The sequence below is a fragment of the Synchiropus splendidus genome, chromosome 4 (genome assembly GCF_027744825.2).
Source record: "Synchiropus splendidus isolate RoL2022-P1 chromosome 4, RoL_Sspl_1.0, whole genome shotgun sequence".
Classification (NCBI taxonomy): domain Eukaryota; kingdom Metazoa; phylum Chordata; class Actinopteri; order Syngnathiformes; family Callionymidae; genus Synchiropus; species Synchiropus splendidus.
The window spans coordinates 28,270,775-28,287,077 of record NC_071337.1 but is presented as its reverse complement, the minus strand read 5'-3'; the positions used below and the strand labels follow the sequence as shown (position 1 = coordinate 28,287,077).

Sequence of the window (16,303 nt, the reverse complement as noted above, 5' to 3'; positions counted from 1 at the left end):
TCAGATAACTGTACATTTATTAACGTGTAATACAAGTTGAGCGTTCAAAAAAGACTGGTAACCTTGACACAGTCGGCCCTGTTGACACCAGTAAAGAATAATAGTTTTTTCTCAGTGTTGACAAATCAAGGTACACAGAATGTAATGTAAGCCAGTACAGGTTCTTTCAGTATCCATGCTGATGTTTGTAAACAATTCTGTTATCACTGAGACAGTTCATTTATTATTGTACCTGGTGGAATGGACTTCATTCATTCATCGCTTAACAATAAGGATAGATCTCCTTTAAAGAAGGATAACTCACCTTTATTATTTGCGTATTGCTTTTTCTAAATTGCATTGTTTCATAAGACTAAATTTCTAAAAACGTAGAAAAAGACACAGATATTTCTCAACATGGCTAAGTTAAATCCGCAATGAGAAAAAAGAATGTTTCGTCAAAGCGAATTCGCTGTCAAGTTCGTCCTATAGGAGGCGGTATGACACCTTGATGCCGTTGCTGCACCAAGCCGAAGAAGAGGGAAAAAGCGACAACAAGTTTTCAAGATGGTGCTAGAAAGTACAGTGGTCTGGTAAGAATTCTGTCGACTCCTTTCTGTTTGAATCTGTTATTGTTTTGCTAATATTTGATGTCGTCAATTGTATTAGCTGCTCAGGTCGAAATAGTTCCGATGAACGGTGCTATCAGAGCTGATGACGGGTAAACTGCTGACTAACCGTCTTCTCATTGTCACTTGGTTTTTTGTGTATTTCTCTTGAACCTGAAAAAATATGATATTTGTGATAAAGGTTGTCTTGGTAGGATTAATCCCAAGCCACTGACCATGACATTTTCGACGTCCAATTGTTATTGACGTCCTGGTACCTATTGCTAACGTTAGCTAATGGTATTGCTAATAGTCAAACGACAATATTAACATGTTGGATAATTGCCTACCCTCTATTTAAAGAGTCATCTCAGACTTTGCGATCGAACATCGTTTACCTTGGCTGTGTAAGTATGGGCAAATATTGTTAGACTCCATCTTTTGTTGTCATTTGAATTTACGGTACTAATCAAGAACGAATTTTATTAATTTTATCGTGCATTACTGACGTGTCTGTTAAATAGAGAATGTCGTCGTTTCAATTATCAGTGGAACATTCATCACCAACACCCACCATGATGTTTTTTTCTCACCTCAGTGTGGACAACAGTGAATATATGAGGAATGGAGACTTTTTACCAACGAGACTACAAGCACAACAGGATGCTGTCAACCTTGTTTGTCACTCCAAAACTCGCAGTAACCCAGAGAACAATGTAGGCCTCATCACCATGTCCAAGTAAGTTCTTGTCATGTTAATCCTACAACAAGTCAGTGCTACAAATGGGTTTGTGAGGAGTCTCCTCATATCCATGATGTTTGCTAATTACATAATATTTTGTTGTGAGTAAATAGGAGGTGGATATAAAGCTGAGGAGACGGAGGTATGCGCTGAAGAGGAAAGGAATGAAAGAGGATAATGTGTTTGAATGATTTGAAGAGTACAGATGGGGGAGTGGGAGTCTCGACAGGGAGTTAAAACATTTCACATAAGGGATCCTTAAACTAGTGTGTTGCTGCAAGAGTGAAAGGGAGGTTTCAATGGACCAAAGTGGTCACTGTTATGATGTACAGTTTAACGACTCAGGTAACAAAGGAATCAGAGATCAAGGTACTAGGGCTGGGACAATATGCATTTGGCCTGATTCAATGTTATCCAGATACCTGGGTGCCGATTTGATTTATATCGCAATCGTGATTTATTAATTTGAAAATAAATAATACAAAAATACACATCACTGTTTCCTGCAGACACGTGGTCAAAGTGCTAAGCGTGGTTGTATTTGTGTATTTATAAAGAGTATTACTCACTCTTCATGAATATACAAAGCAGTTTGTGTGATAATAATGTGTCAAAACAGGTTCTGACGGTAATATTTTGGGGGCAAAATAGTTTCAGTGTTTAGGAGCCTGCATTATCACAGACCAAGGTGTAAATGCAACAGGAGAGAGATACCCCTACTTTTCCCTGCAGTTTTGCAGAAACAATTCTATTTCTTGCAGAGCTTTGCGCGGCACCGGTTCAAGTTGGAGTGGACAGAAACAAACAGACAGACAGGGAGGGAGTCAACCTGTGAAAAGTGATGTGAATTTGGGAAAATTTCATAATAAAGGCTATGTGCTAACGTTATTCACATTTTACTGTGAGAGCAAAAGGAAAATCTCAACATGGGCTGCTGCTCCACGGTATATGAAACTGAAACCAAAGAGTGTGGAGGACTCTAGTTCATGATCGTATAGTTTTAATCGGACTTTTAACACAAGAAACTCTCACCAGTTGAGATTTGATCAGATCCACCTCAACAGATCAGATCTGTCCAACAAGACTGCAGATGGTTGTCTGATTTATGACCCGCTCCATCTCTGCTACGATAGAAACACAGACCATGAAGCAGCATGAAGAGTTTCATGAGGATTTTGTGTTTATGATTGTAGTTTTAAGTGCATGTTCAATTCAAGAAAACATTTAACTAATACCTCCGTAGTTACAGAGACTCTGTAATGATTTTATTTTATGTTCCACGGATCTGAGTTGGATAGTGGTGTGATACGTGAACTAAGTTTGATAGTTCAGCGTTTCACATGATCACATTATTAACTAAACTTGTGTTGTATTTTAAATTTTTCATAATTGATCGCTTAACAAAGCACTTCTCTCTACACACATACTCCGCGACAAATAGTGAACCACAATTGTCTGGTGAGCACAAATATATGTGGGTTAACTGATCTCTGATTTGCTGAGCGATGTTATCCTCAATTACTGGTCTCTTTCAATGCATCAAGTATCTTGCGACCCAACCATTCTCACATGACTGAGTGGACCAAGGATGTTACCGACTGGAAAAGAAGAAGACAGCTAATGTTCTCTGCTGTTCTCTTGCAGTAACTGTGAGGTCCTAGCCACACTTACACCTGACGCTGGCCGCATCCTATCCAAACTTCATGCTGTCCAGCCCAAAGGGAACATCTGCTTCTGCACCGGCATTAGAGTGGCTCATGTGTGTGAAGTTGTTGCATTTTTTTGCTAATACTATGCATTTGAGAATGAAACCGGTCATAATCTGTGTTTGTTTTAGCTGGCCCTGAAGCACCGACAAAGTAAAAATCACAAGATGAGGATCATCGCTTTCGTTGGAAGTCCTGTTGAAGATAATGATAAAGAAGTAAGTGGGGGCCATTTTGTGGCATGTATTCACCAGCCTCTCTGGATCAGCAATGTGTTGCACGACATTGACTGATAGTCATCTCAGCAAATGTTCATTGCTTGCTGTGTCATCTCCTTTTGCAGATAGTCAAGCTGGCAAAGCGCTTGAAAAAAGAGAAGGTCAATGTGGATATAATCAACTTTGGAGAAGAGGTGAGCTTATGAGCGTGGTTTGAATATTTTCTTTCGATTCAGTCTGTTAATGATTTAAGCTCTCAAACGTGTATGTGGTCAGGAGGTAAACACAGAGAAGCTGACCTCCTTCATCAACACTCTAAATGGTAAAGATGGAACAGGCTCCCACTTGGTCACAGTCCCACCTGGACCCAGCCTGGCAGATGCTCTGCTGTCTTCTCCCATCCTGGCCAGTGAGGGAGGCTCCATGATGGGTCTGGGTGCTAATGACTTCGAGTTTGGTGTGGATCCCAGTGCTGACCCAGAGCTTGCCCTGGTGAGTCGCTCTATTCATAATCACATATTTGTAACAGGTTTGTCCACAAACATTGGTTATTTTAAGATGAAAGTTTCAGCAATCATGTTCTTGCATGTGGGTTATTGACACTGTCTTTCTCTGCGACTGTCATCTTCCAATTCAAATTGAGTTTATTTTCTGTGTGATGCTGTTCAAAGGAACAATATTGGATCAACCAAAATGCTTTATTATTTCCTCTTGTATTTGTCTGAATCAAGCTTATCTTGTCTGTAGTGAAATGCACGTTTAAGGTGTCAGTATTTGATTTTATCAGCCGGGTCTTTTAGTCAATTTTTAGTGGGACAATGTATCATGTCCGAAAACCATGCTATACTCCTTGCAAGATCAGCTGCTTTCAATAATGTCTATCATGGCTGCACTTTTTTTTTATTGTTAGTTATCTAATAGTGCTGCAGAAACCTACCCTGTCCTGTTACTGTGCAGGTTTTTATGCCTGTCAACAATTCAGAAAGTGTTCTCATCCTCACAAATATCAATATTAACTTGCTAAATCAATGTCTTTTAACCTAAACCTTTCCAGGCTCTTCGTGTGTCAATGGAGGAACAGCGGCAGCGACAGGAGGAAGAAGCACGGAGAGTGGCTGCAGCGTCTGCTGCAGACACTGGCGCACCCACACCCAGCGTAGATGGTGAAGCGACTGCATCTGTGGAAGTGTTCTTACATCTACTCCAGAATCCAGTCCAAGTCACACCTTGTGTGCCACAGAAACGGAGGAGGCGCTGTTGAAAATGTCGGTGTCTCAGGCTGAGAATGGAGCTCCTGTCCTTCCTGACTTCAGCAGTATGACTGAGGAGGAGCAGATCGCCTACGCCATGCAGATGTCCCTTGCTGGAGGAGGTCAGTCTCTTTCACACACCTGCTGTGAAATATTAGAGTTGAGCAGTCCATACAGCAATGTCGATTTATTAAGAATTTTAAATATTTTACTGGGAATTTTTCACCAAATTCTTGTCTCCCAACTATATTTTTATGACTTGTTCACGCTAGTTTTGGGAACATACTCGGTGAGGGAATGCATACATTTAATTACTTGTGTCTTGTAAATATTTTTTATATTAACTCTGCTCAGCCACTCTATCTGGCAACAGAATTTTAGGTGATCGCAGCAGTGACAGGCTTGTCTTAGCACAGCTTCACTAAGCTCTCAGTTGCACTGCTTTTTATGCACAGGTCGCTTATTTTCACTCATGAGATGGATCGGCTGGATCGGCGCCTCCACGCTGACGCTGAGTGTAACAAACAAGCCAATACTTTTCTCAGTGTACTTGGACGCTCACATTGGCATAATCTAAACAGAAAAACAACTTACAATGTCACCATTCTCTTCAGCCCAAATCTGAATGTTTGTCTAATTAAAGTGTGTTTGTTCCCAAACAGAATACAGTGAAATGGACACTGGAGCGCCAATGGATGCAGACGACTCCACCAAGGTAAGCATGACTTTTTTAATATCTCACACTGTAGAAGTTTTTAGTATGTGTAGTTTTTAAGATTAGGGCCCTGAAACTCAGTTGATCGGGGGGACAACAGACCAGGGAGAGTTGGGGGTCTTGTGGTTTTTGTGCACATCATAGATCATTTGGTTCATCTTTAGGATGTAATTAAAGCTGTTAAAATAATTAACAAGATGATATTTGTTTTTGGAGACTTTTGTTTATTACAATTCAACAAAAGGTTTGTTGGAAAGACGAACTGTAACAATTAAAACAAAAGGAAACTATTTTTTTCACTATAATATATCGTTAATATAACAATATCACAGGTACTATTACATAGTGGTTGTATAAAATTTGCCTTATGAGGGATTATGAGGTTTTCGTTCGCAGTGGTCAATGGTCAGTCCACCTGAATAGGTTCTTTGTCCTGGAGAGGTACAAATTGATTGGAAAGTGGATAAACATCACCATTTTCTTTAAAATACGAGCGTGAATAAATGTTTCCCTGTTGGAAATCTAAAACTTGCATGAAACTATCTGGCAATGACTCTGATAGATGAAAGATCAACAGGCAAGAGGTAGATTTGAACCAAACTTCAAGGAATTAATTCAGATAATACTTTAATAAAATACACATCTTATGCATATTTTATGTGAACCATCCACTTTTTTAGTGAATATATTATTGCTATTAAAAGCAGTACTTACTACATTTCTCTGTCTGAGGGGGTCATTCGTTCCATCTCAAATGTATTTTGCTCAATCTTATACCACTCCTGTTTGGTTGGTGGTTCTTTTTCGCTGGAAATAAGTCATATTTCTGAATGGTATTTGTCTGTATTTGCAATCTCAGTGGATGTATTGCCTAAATATATTGTGCAAAGGGAATTGTCATTTTACAATCCTAGGACAGAGTTAATTATCTATACTATTTCTTCCCAGTATGTTTTAATTTCGGGGCCATCTCTGAGTACATTCTTGAGACAAATTATTGTGGTTTGTTTCCATTGCATGGTCCATAAAAAGCCTAATAAAATGCAAAACCTTTTCTTGGTTCTCTCATATGTTTTGGCCAAAATGATGTCACAGCTGGAGGTATCTGTAGTAGTGTTTGTTTTTCTCAGTAATATTTATTGTAGAGGGATGTTGGTCTGCTTGAAATGGATTTCTTTCCACCGTGAGTGATAGTTCACTTCGCACTAGTGAATTTGGTGTTTTTAGCGCTGCTGTATAGTAGTCTTTCAGGCATGGTATCGGCAAACCAACCTCGTCTTTCGGGGTTTTGCCCGCTCCATTTCAATCATGAAATGGCTTCATTCCAGTCATCGAATGGTTTGGTATTTCAATTATTTAGATGTTGAATGTCCACCTACTCAAGTGTCTTTTTATTTCTTTAACTAGTGGAAATAATTTGCTTAGGAAGGTACCTGTTGTAGCATTATTTGATTCCACTTAGTGTTGAAATGCAAACTAGTTGAAGACCAATAATAGGCTTATTAAAAAAATGGTGATGAAGCTACATGTACAGTAACTGGTAACATCTGTTGTTATTACTCAGGACGACGACGACTATGACGTAATGCAAGATCCGGAGTTCCTGCAAAGCGTGTTGGAGAACCTGCCCGGCGTCGACCCAAACAATGAGGCCATCCGCAACGCCATGGGGTCCCTCGCACCACAAACTGGAAGCAAGCCAGATGACAAAAAGGATGAGGAGAAGAAAAAGTGATGGGGAAACAAATGTGATTGTCTGGCACCAGATGTGTTTCTATTGAAAATCTTCCTCTGATCAACACATGAATTTTCATGACAAAGACTGATCACTTTTAAAGGACACTTCAACACATGTAATGTTACCTTATTTGCAATAAAATGATTGTGAGTAGCTTTGATCCTTCATGCTTAAAGTGGGTTAAGTTGAAGATGACCATCAACAGGAGATTGGGTCACAACAGAGATTTGACTCAAGTCAACAGGAAGCCACTAAAAAGCTCATTGATCATTGTTTTTGACTGAACTGTCACTCGTTGTTGCGAGTGTTGGTGAGTGGATGGCGGTGTGGTGTGTCCTTGGCCCGTTGATACTGCTGGCCGTGGCAGAGCAGACTGAACCTCCCCTCTGGCCTGGGAACTCCTGGACTGGCCTTGGCAGGGGAATACGTGACTGAACTGTAGATGCAGTATGTGTTTATAGCTGCTATTCACATTCCCCTCTGTCGGACACGCCGATCGAGGGGATGACGAGCAGTCGAATATACGGACGAAAAGACGCTTGCTCTTCAGCATCCATGCGGTTTTCCCGACAATCACAGCCCGATAGGATGTCCGAGGTCATGTGACGGGAAGCGCAGCGTATTTCAGCTGAACGCGAGCTAGGATAGTCGGGAATCGCACATCCAGGTAAACTTTTATCCATCGATACACGGTTTTACCGCAAACCCCGTCTTCCAGTTTTCATTGACAATGCCAACGTCGTAGGTATTGGTCACCGGGTCGATTCCCCGGCTCCGGTCGCTGTGGAACGCAAAGGCTAGCCTGTTAGCTCGGTGACCCTCTGCTGCAGCCCAATCACATATTGTTCGCTCAAAATAGCCCGAGCCAAAGCAAATAAAAAACCTCCCCTCTGCATGAGTGAAACACACACTCGACTCCTTTTTTATTTCACAATGTTGAATGGCGCTCGTCGTTCATTTCCGACGTGTGTTTAAACCTGAGAAGCGGTTTGGTTCGAGACCCGCCGCTGCTAACGTGCTAGTATGCTAATGCACTTGCGAGTGTTTGGTCTGTTTAATCAGACGGATTATTCAAACCAAACTACAATTGCCTCCTACCTCTCAGAAACGAAGCATCCGTTATGTGTCATTCACCAATGCACACGTTTCCCCCTACCACTCACGGAGACGTCACCTAGATTGAACTGAAGCACATTTGAGATTTTGTTTACTTTCTGTCTGCTGGTTTTTCACTCTCGTGAAATGCAATAGTTGCTGCAGTCAAACTCAGGTCACATTGATGATGCAGACTGACTTTCTAAAATTGCAAGTATTTTTGCTTAAATCAGCGGCCAGTAAACAAAACATGGTAAACATTCTCTGTGTGTAAATAATAAAGACCAAGTGGTTTCAGTATGTTGTCTTGTCAACTGCTTCATGTCACTCGCTCTTGATTTTCTATATATTTGCCCCTGAAAGTGTTATGTTGTTCGCTTTTGTTTTGTTGATTTGCAAAATTTAAAGCTATTGATTTTTTTTCCACTTTCTTCAGTAGTTGCAATTCACTGTTGCCGACTCAAAATAAATATTTCGTTTGGTGTATTTTGCCCATATAAATACGTATTTTGTTGCCTAATTATCTTCCTTCATAATTCATTGAATTGCTGGAATATTTTTTTCGTTGCGTTTGTGAAAAAAGGCGATTTCTTCTGCACTGAAATAATAATCTCACATTTGTTGTGTGCCGCACTTTTTCCTCCATCTGAGCAGCAGTCTGACTGAGCTGTGTGTAGTTGTGCTGTGATGAACTTATGCATGGCATCAAAAATGCATCCAGCGTTTATAGTTATTCGAGTTACCAAGCAGCAATATATAAACCTCATGTGTTAATATAATGAAAATAGAACAGTGAGAATATTATATTATTCATATGTTGCTGAATTTGAACATCTTCCTTGACACTGAGGTCCCATATTCCAAGTTTTGTCAGATCCAGCAGGCTTCCACTGTCGATTGATGGATCCGCTTGGTAACCAAACAATCTCAAGCTATTCCACACCAGAATGAGATCAAATGAGAGTTTCTTTGCCTGCTTCAATATTTTAACGTTCATTCTTACCATTACCGGAAAAGCAATCCTCAGCACTCTAGCGCTTACTCGCTTTCGATTTCTAACATGTAAACTATTGTTAATGTTTGTGTTTTTAATGGTTTTACTGTCCCCTACTATATCATTGTGTATGTGCTTTGACAGGAGTCATTCCCGGCATGGGGGACATGAAGACCCCAGATTTTGACGACCTGTTGGCAGCGTTTGACATTCCTGACATCGATGCCAAAGATGCCATCCAGTCGGCTCCGGATGAGTCAGAAGGACCTCATGGAGCAGCAACAGCTCACCTGGGAAAGACAGACGGCTCAGCAATTAGACCGCCCAGCCCTGCAGAGTCTCAGGTGGACACGTCGATTGTTAGTGTGATTGTTAAAAACAAAGTCCGAGTGGAAGCAGTGGATGGTGATGTCGACCATGACCAGGATGCCATTGACGTGATCGCTGGGGTGGATGTGGCCTCTCGGTTAGGCGCATCACAAGCAGACGACGCCACAGCTCTAAATCAAAATGGTTTCGTGGCTTCCTGTGGCCCTGCATCACTTTCACAGTCCAATGGTGCCCCATGGTCCATGGACCACTCAAAGATGGAGGCTAAGGCTCATAAACAAAGCGGGATTTTCAACAAGCTCAAACCACTATTGGGGCAAGGCTCTGGAGATCCAGTGGGCCGGTCAAGGAAGATGCAACTCCTACATCAACAGGATGTTGGCCATGATAGAGCCGATGGGGTCAAAGCTTCATTGCCTTTATCGTCGTCATCACTGTCGGCTGGTTCCTCATCTGGAATTTCATCGCCGTTTTTCCCTCCTTCCAAGTCTCTTCCTGCTCCTCCTCCATCTCTTTCATCACAGTCCACGCACTCGAGTCAACCTTTTAACGGCGCTCCTAAAGTGAGCCCTGCTGGGTTTCAGCTCCAGCTGCTGGAAGAGGATGATTCTGATCCTGACTTGGGGAGTCCACTGGTCATCCAAGAGAACACAGGCTCGCCCGCTTCTTCACAACTTTGTTTTAAGGCAGACTCAACGTTGACTGCGCCTCACCCCAAACACAGCAACAGTCCCCTGGCGGCTGCACTGACATCTTCCGCTCTCCCGCCAGGCTCTGCAGTTTCTGACCTTCCTCAGCAGGAGGACAGACATCCAGAACATGTCATAGAGGAGAGAGACTCTCCTGAGAGTCCTGAACCTGAAATGCCCAAAGCTCAGGCAGCAGCTAAGAGAAGTTTGAGCCCTGCCGTGGCCTCGACTCCACCATCCTCGGAAGTGCTGGAACCCAAAGATGTGGAGGAGATGGATGTGGGCAATGGCATAGATGGTGATCTTATTGATGGTAAAAAAGAAGAATCGGAGGGAGCAAGTGAGGACAAGACTGAGATGGACGAAGACAAAACCAAGTTGTGTGAAGATTCTGTAGGCATGGCCCCAGTTGTGACAGGTGCCGCCGCCCGGCCTCTGAAGGTCCGAATTAAAACAATTAAAACGTCAACTGGTGGAATAACAAGGACCGTGACTAGAGTGGCACCTAAAGGTGGGGCTGCAGGGAAGGCTTCAGATGTCAGGTCTCAATCGTCTGAGCGCAAAGCTGCTTCGAACAAAACCCCCAAAACAGAGTCCACCTCGCAGCAGAAGGTCAGTGCTCTCAATGCTCTTCCGGTGTCCACTCTGGCAGCCAGCAGCGTGATGCTAGCCGCTGCAACCAAAGTGCAGAATAAACTGGCAGCATCAGACAAAGCAAAGATATCTGCCACCGCAGTCAACATCACAAAATCCGCCGCACTGCCTGCCACCCCTGCTGTAGCATCATCTCCCAAGTTTTCTGTAGCTGCAGGTGGTATCAGTGTGCGAACAGGTGCTAAAGGCACAGCAAATGGAGGAAGCCTCCAGCCCAGCAAGCCAGCCTCTATCGTCAACAGCACCGGCGCCGTCATCTCTCGAAGTCAGTCCAGCTTAGTGGAGGCTTTTAACAAAATCCTCAACAGTAAGAACCTTCTGCCCAGCTACAAGCCCGACCTGTCTGCTCCCCCACCTCCCGAGTGGGGTCTGCCACTTCCAGCGACGGGGTACCGTTGCCTGGAGTGTGGCGACGCCTTTGCCCTGGAGAGAAGCCTCGCTCGCCACTACGACCGACGCTCGCTTCGCATCGAGGTGACGTGTAACCACTGCGCCAAGAGACTGGCTTTCTTCAACAAGTGCAGCCTGCTGCTTCATGCACGAGAGCACAAAGAGCGAGGACTGGTCATGCAGTGCTCACACCTGGTCATGAGGCCTGTCACCGTGGAGCAGATGATCGGACAGCAGGACATCACTCCCATCGGTGGTGAGTTGGTGTACTGCTACAGCGCATGTATATATGTTCAGTTGTCAGGTCTAACTAAGTTTTCTCTAAGCTTCATGATGATTCAATGATTTGTGTTCAGGGCTGCTCACCTCCACCTCTCCGTCCTCCACCACTGGAACTTCTGCTGTCTCTGAGTCCTCCTGCTCACTGAAGGACGGTACCACTCCGGCTGCTCAGACCCGACCGGTGCGACGGGCCCCTCAGGGTCCTCAGGCACTAATGCCACTTCCTTGTAAAAAGGCAGAGGGACTCCAGTACAATAACTTCAAATGTTCAGAATGCCAAACCCAATTCTCTGGCAAAGCCGAGCTGGTCTCTCACTTCCAGCAGATCCGAGCCGTGCCAAACTCGGTGAGTCCAGACCGTATGTGCGTAAATGATGTCTGGCTCTGATCTTTAACTTTTTTTATTCCAGACGTGCACGCAGTGCTCCCCTCCTATGATGCTGCCAAATTCCTGCGCGGTGTCGGCCCACCAGAGGATCCACAAGCACAAGGCTCCTCACGTGTGTCCGGAGTGTGGCGGTGTTGCTAAGCAGGCCAGTTTCCAGACACATCTGGACGAAGCCTGTCTGCATTTTGCCAGGCGCATAGGCTACAGGTGCAGCACTCAATTTCTAACGTCATGGCTGTTTCAGTTTGACTCTGACTGCATGCTTTCAACTTCAACTGTCACTTAAAATTAGGCTTGTTCATTCCTTTCTTCAAATATCTTGTATTTCAGGCAAACATTTTCTTTCTTCTGTTGCTCATTAGACTCCTGCTATTGGCAGTTATTTCTTCCAATGATATTGAAGCAAGTGATTTGTATGGTGTTGGTGAAAACAACATTTTTCCCACTAGCTTTTAAAATAGTTTAAAAATGTGTTTCTTCTGTTGAGCAGGTGCTCCAGCTGCCAGGTGGTGTTTGGAGGCTTGAACTCCATCAAGTCTCACATCCAGACGGCTCACTGCGAGGTCTTTCACAAGTGCCCCAGCTGCCCCATGGCCTTCAAGTCTTCCCCTAGTGCCCAGAGCCACATCAGCACGCAGCACCCGGCAGTCACCGGAGGACAGGCCAAGTATGTGCCGCCTTATGGCTGCTGTCATTTTATATGATTTATGTTTTAAGATGACATACACTTCAAATGTAATGGGAATCATCACTGGACTATCAAAGAAACGATATATATGTCATTCTTGTTTTACTCCCTTCTTCAGGATGATCTACAAGTGCGTGATGTGCGACACAGTTTTCACCCAGAAACCTTTGCTGTACATGCACTTCGACACTCACCTGGCCAAGCAGAAGGTCCACGTCTTCAAGTGTCCAGACTGCACCAAGCTCTACGCCCAGAAAGGGTCCATGATGGAGCACATAAAGGTAGCTCTTCACTCAGGTTTCATCTGACAAGTGTTACCCTTCTACTCCCACTCATCTGATCCAGTACTCACTGCTCTCCTCTCACTTTAGATTTTGCAATGACATTGTGTGTATAAATCATAAGTGCGTCACTGTTGCGGGTGGATCGTGCTGATGCAGTGAGTTGGCGGTGTTAAAGAAGTTGGCCTGATGGTGATGATGCTGACTGTGTTAATATCTGGACTATTAGTTGTTACTGTTTTCTCAGAACCCTGCACCTTTTAAGGGTAACTAGATTCAAGTCGCCAAGATATTGAGTCTATTCCCAGCCACTTATCCAGTGTTTCAGTAGCTCCGCCTCCACAGCTGGTGTCTCTGCAGCAGCGCAGAGCACAGGGAACAGCGGCGTATTGTCGGGGGATATTCACAGGAACATTGAGGGCTTTAACGTCAATATAACGCCTGTAATGTCATTGACAAGGCTCAGTATCTTGGCGGCATGACTCGCGTTCAGATCATCGCTGAGCCGCTCATCATCGTTCTGGCTGCTTTTAAAGCTAGTTCAGAAGTGATATATATTCTTGAACGTTGCTCGCACCTGAAGGGGACCTTGTCTTGGCCATCAATAGATGATGTCTGTGGTACTGCAGTTGAGAGGAATCCAGATTTGAGAGCAGGATGACAAGGAGCGGTCCTCACTGATGTAAATGTTGATCTCTGTTCTCTCCTCATGTCACTCAGACGGCTCACAGAGGCCCAGCGGTCAAACCAGATACCCCAGCTGACAACCCAACACTCCCACCGGCAGCCGCAAACCCCTTAGGCCCCAAAAGCAAGTCCACTGGCAAAACGGAGAACTCTGACGGGGAAGACTGGGGACGGGAACAGGAGGATGAAGACGATGAGGAAGATGAGGATGATGACGCGGACGACGACTATGAGGCTCCTGGTAGTCAGTCTGCTTCAGCCGGGAGTAGCAGCGCCCAGACAGACTGGACCTGCCCTCAGTGTCAGACCACCTTCACCGACAATGACGACTATCTGAGTCATGTCAAGTTGGAACATGGGAAGGTGAGCAACAGCAGAGATGCGGTCAGTGTTGGAAGTTTGACACGTCTGTTTGCGTCCAGTTTCCGTGTCGTATCTGCGGCGGCACCTTCAGCACCTCCTCCAGCCTGAGGAGACACGAGCGAGTCATCCACGAGGGCAATAAACAAGTCTTCCACTGCCAGTGAGTGACAAGACAAAGATGATCCTTGTGCAGCGGACCTCACTGACTCCTTGTTTGAATGTGACAGATTCTGCACCGAAGGCAAGCGCACCTTTGGCAGTCGGTTCCTGTTCGACAAACATATTCGGCTTCATCACAGATCCTCAGACGGACAGGTGAGAGGTTAAACCTAGCCCCACAATTCACGTGTGACATTATAGAAAGGGTACAAGGATTTCTGCAGATGGGACTCTCTTTGAGACTCATAGACCACTTCACCTGATAGAAGCTGAAGCTCTTTAACGTCACAGCTCCTCACCTCTCTGTCGTGACCTTTAACCTCTGGATCAGTGATCCTCAGCTGCAGACATGAGAGCTGTTACGTCTGAGCACCTGTAAAACCGATTTCGGCAGCTCTCTGTGTGGTTTCTATCTGGACATGGTGGTCTTGACCTCCCTTGTGCTCCTCCCCAGGGTGTTCCTCAGACCAGGAAGCGAGCGTCTGGGGGCGGAGATGGTCCCAGCAGCTCCTCGGAGCAGGACGGTGAGAGTGGACTTCCTGCGAGCCGAGTGGGTGAGGAGGAGGAGCACTCTGCAGAGGACGGTGAAGAAGGTTCTGGCCCAGCCAAGAGAACCAGAGCCTCCGTGACGCCACTGACGACGAACGAACTAGAAGAAGAAAGCGTTTTCCGCTGCATCCCCTGTGGCTTTTCCACGGAGGACCCGGCGGAGTTTCAGCGGCACATCCCGCAGCATCGTGGCGACACGGCTGCCTTCCAGTGCCTGCAGTGCGGCGTCTGCTTTGCCTCGGCCGGCTCTCTCGGCCGGCACCGCTTCATCACGCACCGCGTACGGGACAGCAACAGCAACGCAGATCGGAGTGCACCGCGTGCTCACGCCTCCCCGGACGGCTCGCCCGCCGCCTCCCCGATGGCCCTGGGGGAGGACGGGGATGGGAACTTGACCTGCAGGGTGTGCGGCCGCCGCTTTGACAAGGCAGCGGACCTCAACACTCACTTCAGGACCCACGGCATGGCCTTCCTGACCGCACACAAGACAGACAAGCCCCAGTAGAAGAGGAGGGGCTGCACAGAGCCTGACTGAAGAATGTTGATCCCCTTACGCTACATGAAGTTACTGTATCTATGGCACCTATGTGTGTGAGACTGTAAATGCATGTTTGATCTGAAAACTGAACCTCCACTCCAGAAGCATCTATCCTCACTGTATCTTCATCATCCCCGTCGTCTCACTCTCCAGCCGTCCTCATGCTCATCGTCAGATCGACTCCATGAGGAGTGTTGGGCTCCACGCCGCTCTCGCTATCTACAAGAGAATCAAATGTCCACAAACACTTGGGAACAGGGAAAGCCGCCTTGAAAAGCGTCTAAAATCACTGAGGGTGAGTGCAGTTTGACAAGCAAACATGTAGTGTGCAGGGAACGTCAGTCCACAGATGAAGCTGATGGTCCGACGCCTCTGAACCCAACGTCGATGTTGCTACGATAATATTTATTAATATGAAATACTGCTGCTGGTGTTGTGAGTTGATGTGACGATGAGGCTGAGGTCGTGGCCGCCTCGTGTAGTGTGAACATTTGTGACGTGACTAAAGCTAGTTGGGAGCTGAAGCAGATTAGATTACGTGTTAAGTTTTACAATGTAAATAAATATAACGACACTACGAGAAAGCATCCGGAGTTCTCGCTCAGTTTGTGTGAATACATATGGTATTTGTATCGTACTGATAAGTTAAGAGGAAAAAAGAGACCCGCCCAAACCCCACGCGCTGTACCCGCGGAGCAGGAGGGGCCGTATCGTCTTAAGTGTCTGGAAACAAATGTTTATCTGAGATTTTCTAACCTGCACACTGAGTTCTGGCTGTTTGTTTTGTACACCTGGCATCGGCCTTCTGAGTCACAGGATGGAGGTGGATGCATTTTATTTGTATCTTTTTATATATGTCCTATTTATAGAGATCACTAGTGAAGATTTCAGTGTCATCATGGTCTGCTTGCTGAACCGCCATACACTTTTGTGCTGTTTTAAAATAAATGTGTAAAAGAGACCCTGGACCACAGAGTCTGTGTCGAGTCCACTCATACTGTCTGGACTGTAAGGAGCGCTCAAAAGTCTGACGAAGCTTCGTGAAGCCTCGTGTCCATTACTCAGTTGGTAGCACTTGTGGTTAAAAAAATGTTTACATTGTAATTGTTGCTCAATGGTAGAACTTGTGGAGCAGTGAGTGCCCTTGTATGGGTCATGAAAAGAGGTTCCATGAAGCTTCAGGCCATCACTACATAAAAGTAACTGGATGAATGCAGATGACTGAAAGTGGATTTTCAACAATAAAGAAAGATGACCACA

At 45.1% G+C, this 16,303-nt stretch overlaps 2 protein-coding genes across 2 annotated transcripts; both read left to right on the top strand.

The window, feature by feature from the left end:
* The first annotated feature begins 453 nt into the window (after nucleotides 1-453).
* Nucleotides 454-7,106, top strand: LOC128756808 (26S proteasome non-ATPase regulatory subunit 4-like). The gene is made up of 10 exons (XM_053861493.1): nucleotides 454-572; nucleotides 1,186-1,326; nucleotides 2,974-3,088; nucleotides 3,167-3,253; nucleotides 3,379-3,447; nucleotides 3,530-3,745; nucleotides 4,308-4,416; nucleotides 4,494-4,625; nucleotides 5,166-5,218; nucleotides 6,783-7,106. The coding sequence occupies exons 1-10, from the start codon at nucleotides 547-549 to the stop codon at nucleotides 6,951-6,953; spliced, it is 1,119 nt and encodes a 372-aa protein (XP_053717468.1). The 5' UTR covers nucleotides 454-546; the 3' UTR covers nucleotides 6,954-7,106.
* Nucleotides 7,107-7,216: 110 nt separating this feature from the next.
* On the top strand, nucleotides 7,217-16,258 carry znf687b (zinc finger protein 687b). The gene is made up of 10 exons (XM_053861489.1): nucleotides 7,217-7,623; nucleotides 9,190-11,364; nucleotides 11,465-11,736; nucleotides 11,801-11,985; nucleotides 12,269-12,445; nucleotides 12,585-12,747; nucleotides 13,468-13,797; nucleotides 13,857-13,957; nucleotides 14,025-14,112; nucleotides 14,411-16,258. Exons 2-10 carry the CDS (start codon nucleotides 9,204-9,206, stop codon nucleotides 15,008-15,010), a joined length of 4,077 nt encoding a protein of 1,358 aa, XP_053717464.1. The 5' UTR covers nucleotides 7,217-7,623; nucleotides 9,190-9,203; the 3' UTR covers nucleotides 15,011-16,258.
* Nucleotides 16,259-16,303: the final 45 nt, after the last annotated feature.

What these genes read in the sequence shown, in the direction of transcription:
- LOC128756808 (XM_053861493.1), top strand. Translation starts at nt 547, where the DNA reads ATGGTGCTAGAAAGTACAGTGGTCTG. An exon ending in GGCCTCATCACCATGTCCAA is followed by an intron (nt 1,327 to 2,973) that starts GTAAGTTCTTGT and finishes GTTCTCTTGCAG; the next exon opens with TAACTGTGAGGTCCTAGCCA. An exon ending in ATGCAGACGACTCCACCAAG is followed by an intron (nt 5,219 to 6,782) that starts GTAAGCATGACT and finishes GTTATTACTCAG; the next exon opens with GACGACGACGACTATGACGT.
- znf687b (XM_053861489.1), top strand. Translation starts at nt 9,204, where the DNA reads ATGGGGGACATGAAGACCCCAGATTTTGACGACCTGTTGGCAGCGTTT. An exon ending in AAACAAGTCTTCCACTGCCA is followed by an intron (nt 13,958 to 14,024) that starts GTGAGTGACAAG and finishes TGAATGTGACAG; the next exon opens with ATTCTGCACCGAAGGCAAGC. An exon ending in ACAGATCCTCAGACGGACAG is followed by an intron (nt 14,113 to 14,410) that starts GTGAGAGGTTAA and finishes GCTCCTCCCCAG; the next exon opens with GGTGTTCCTCAGACCAGGAA.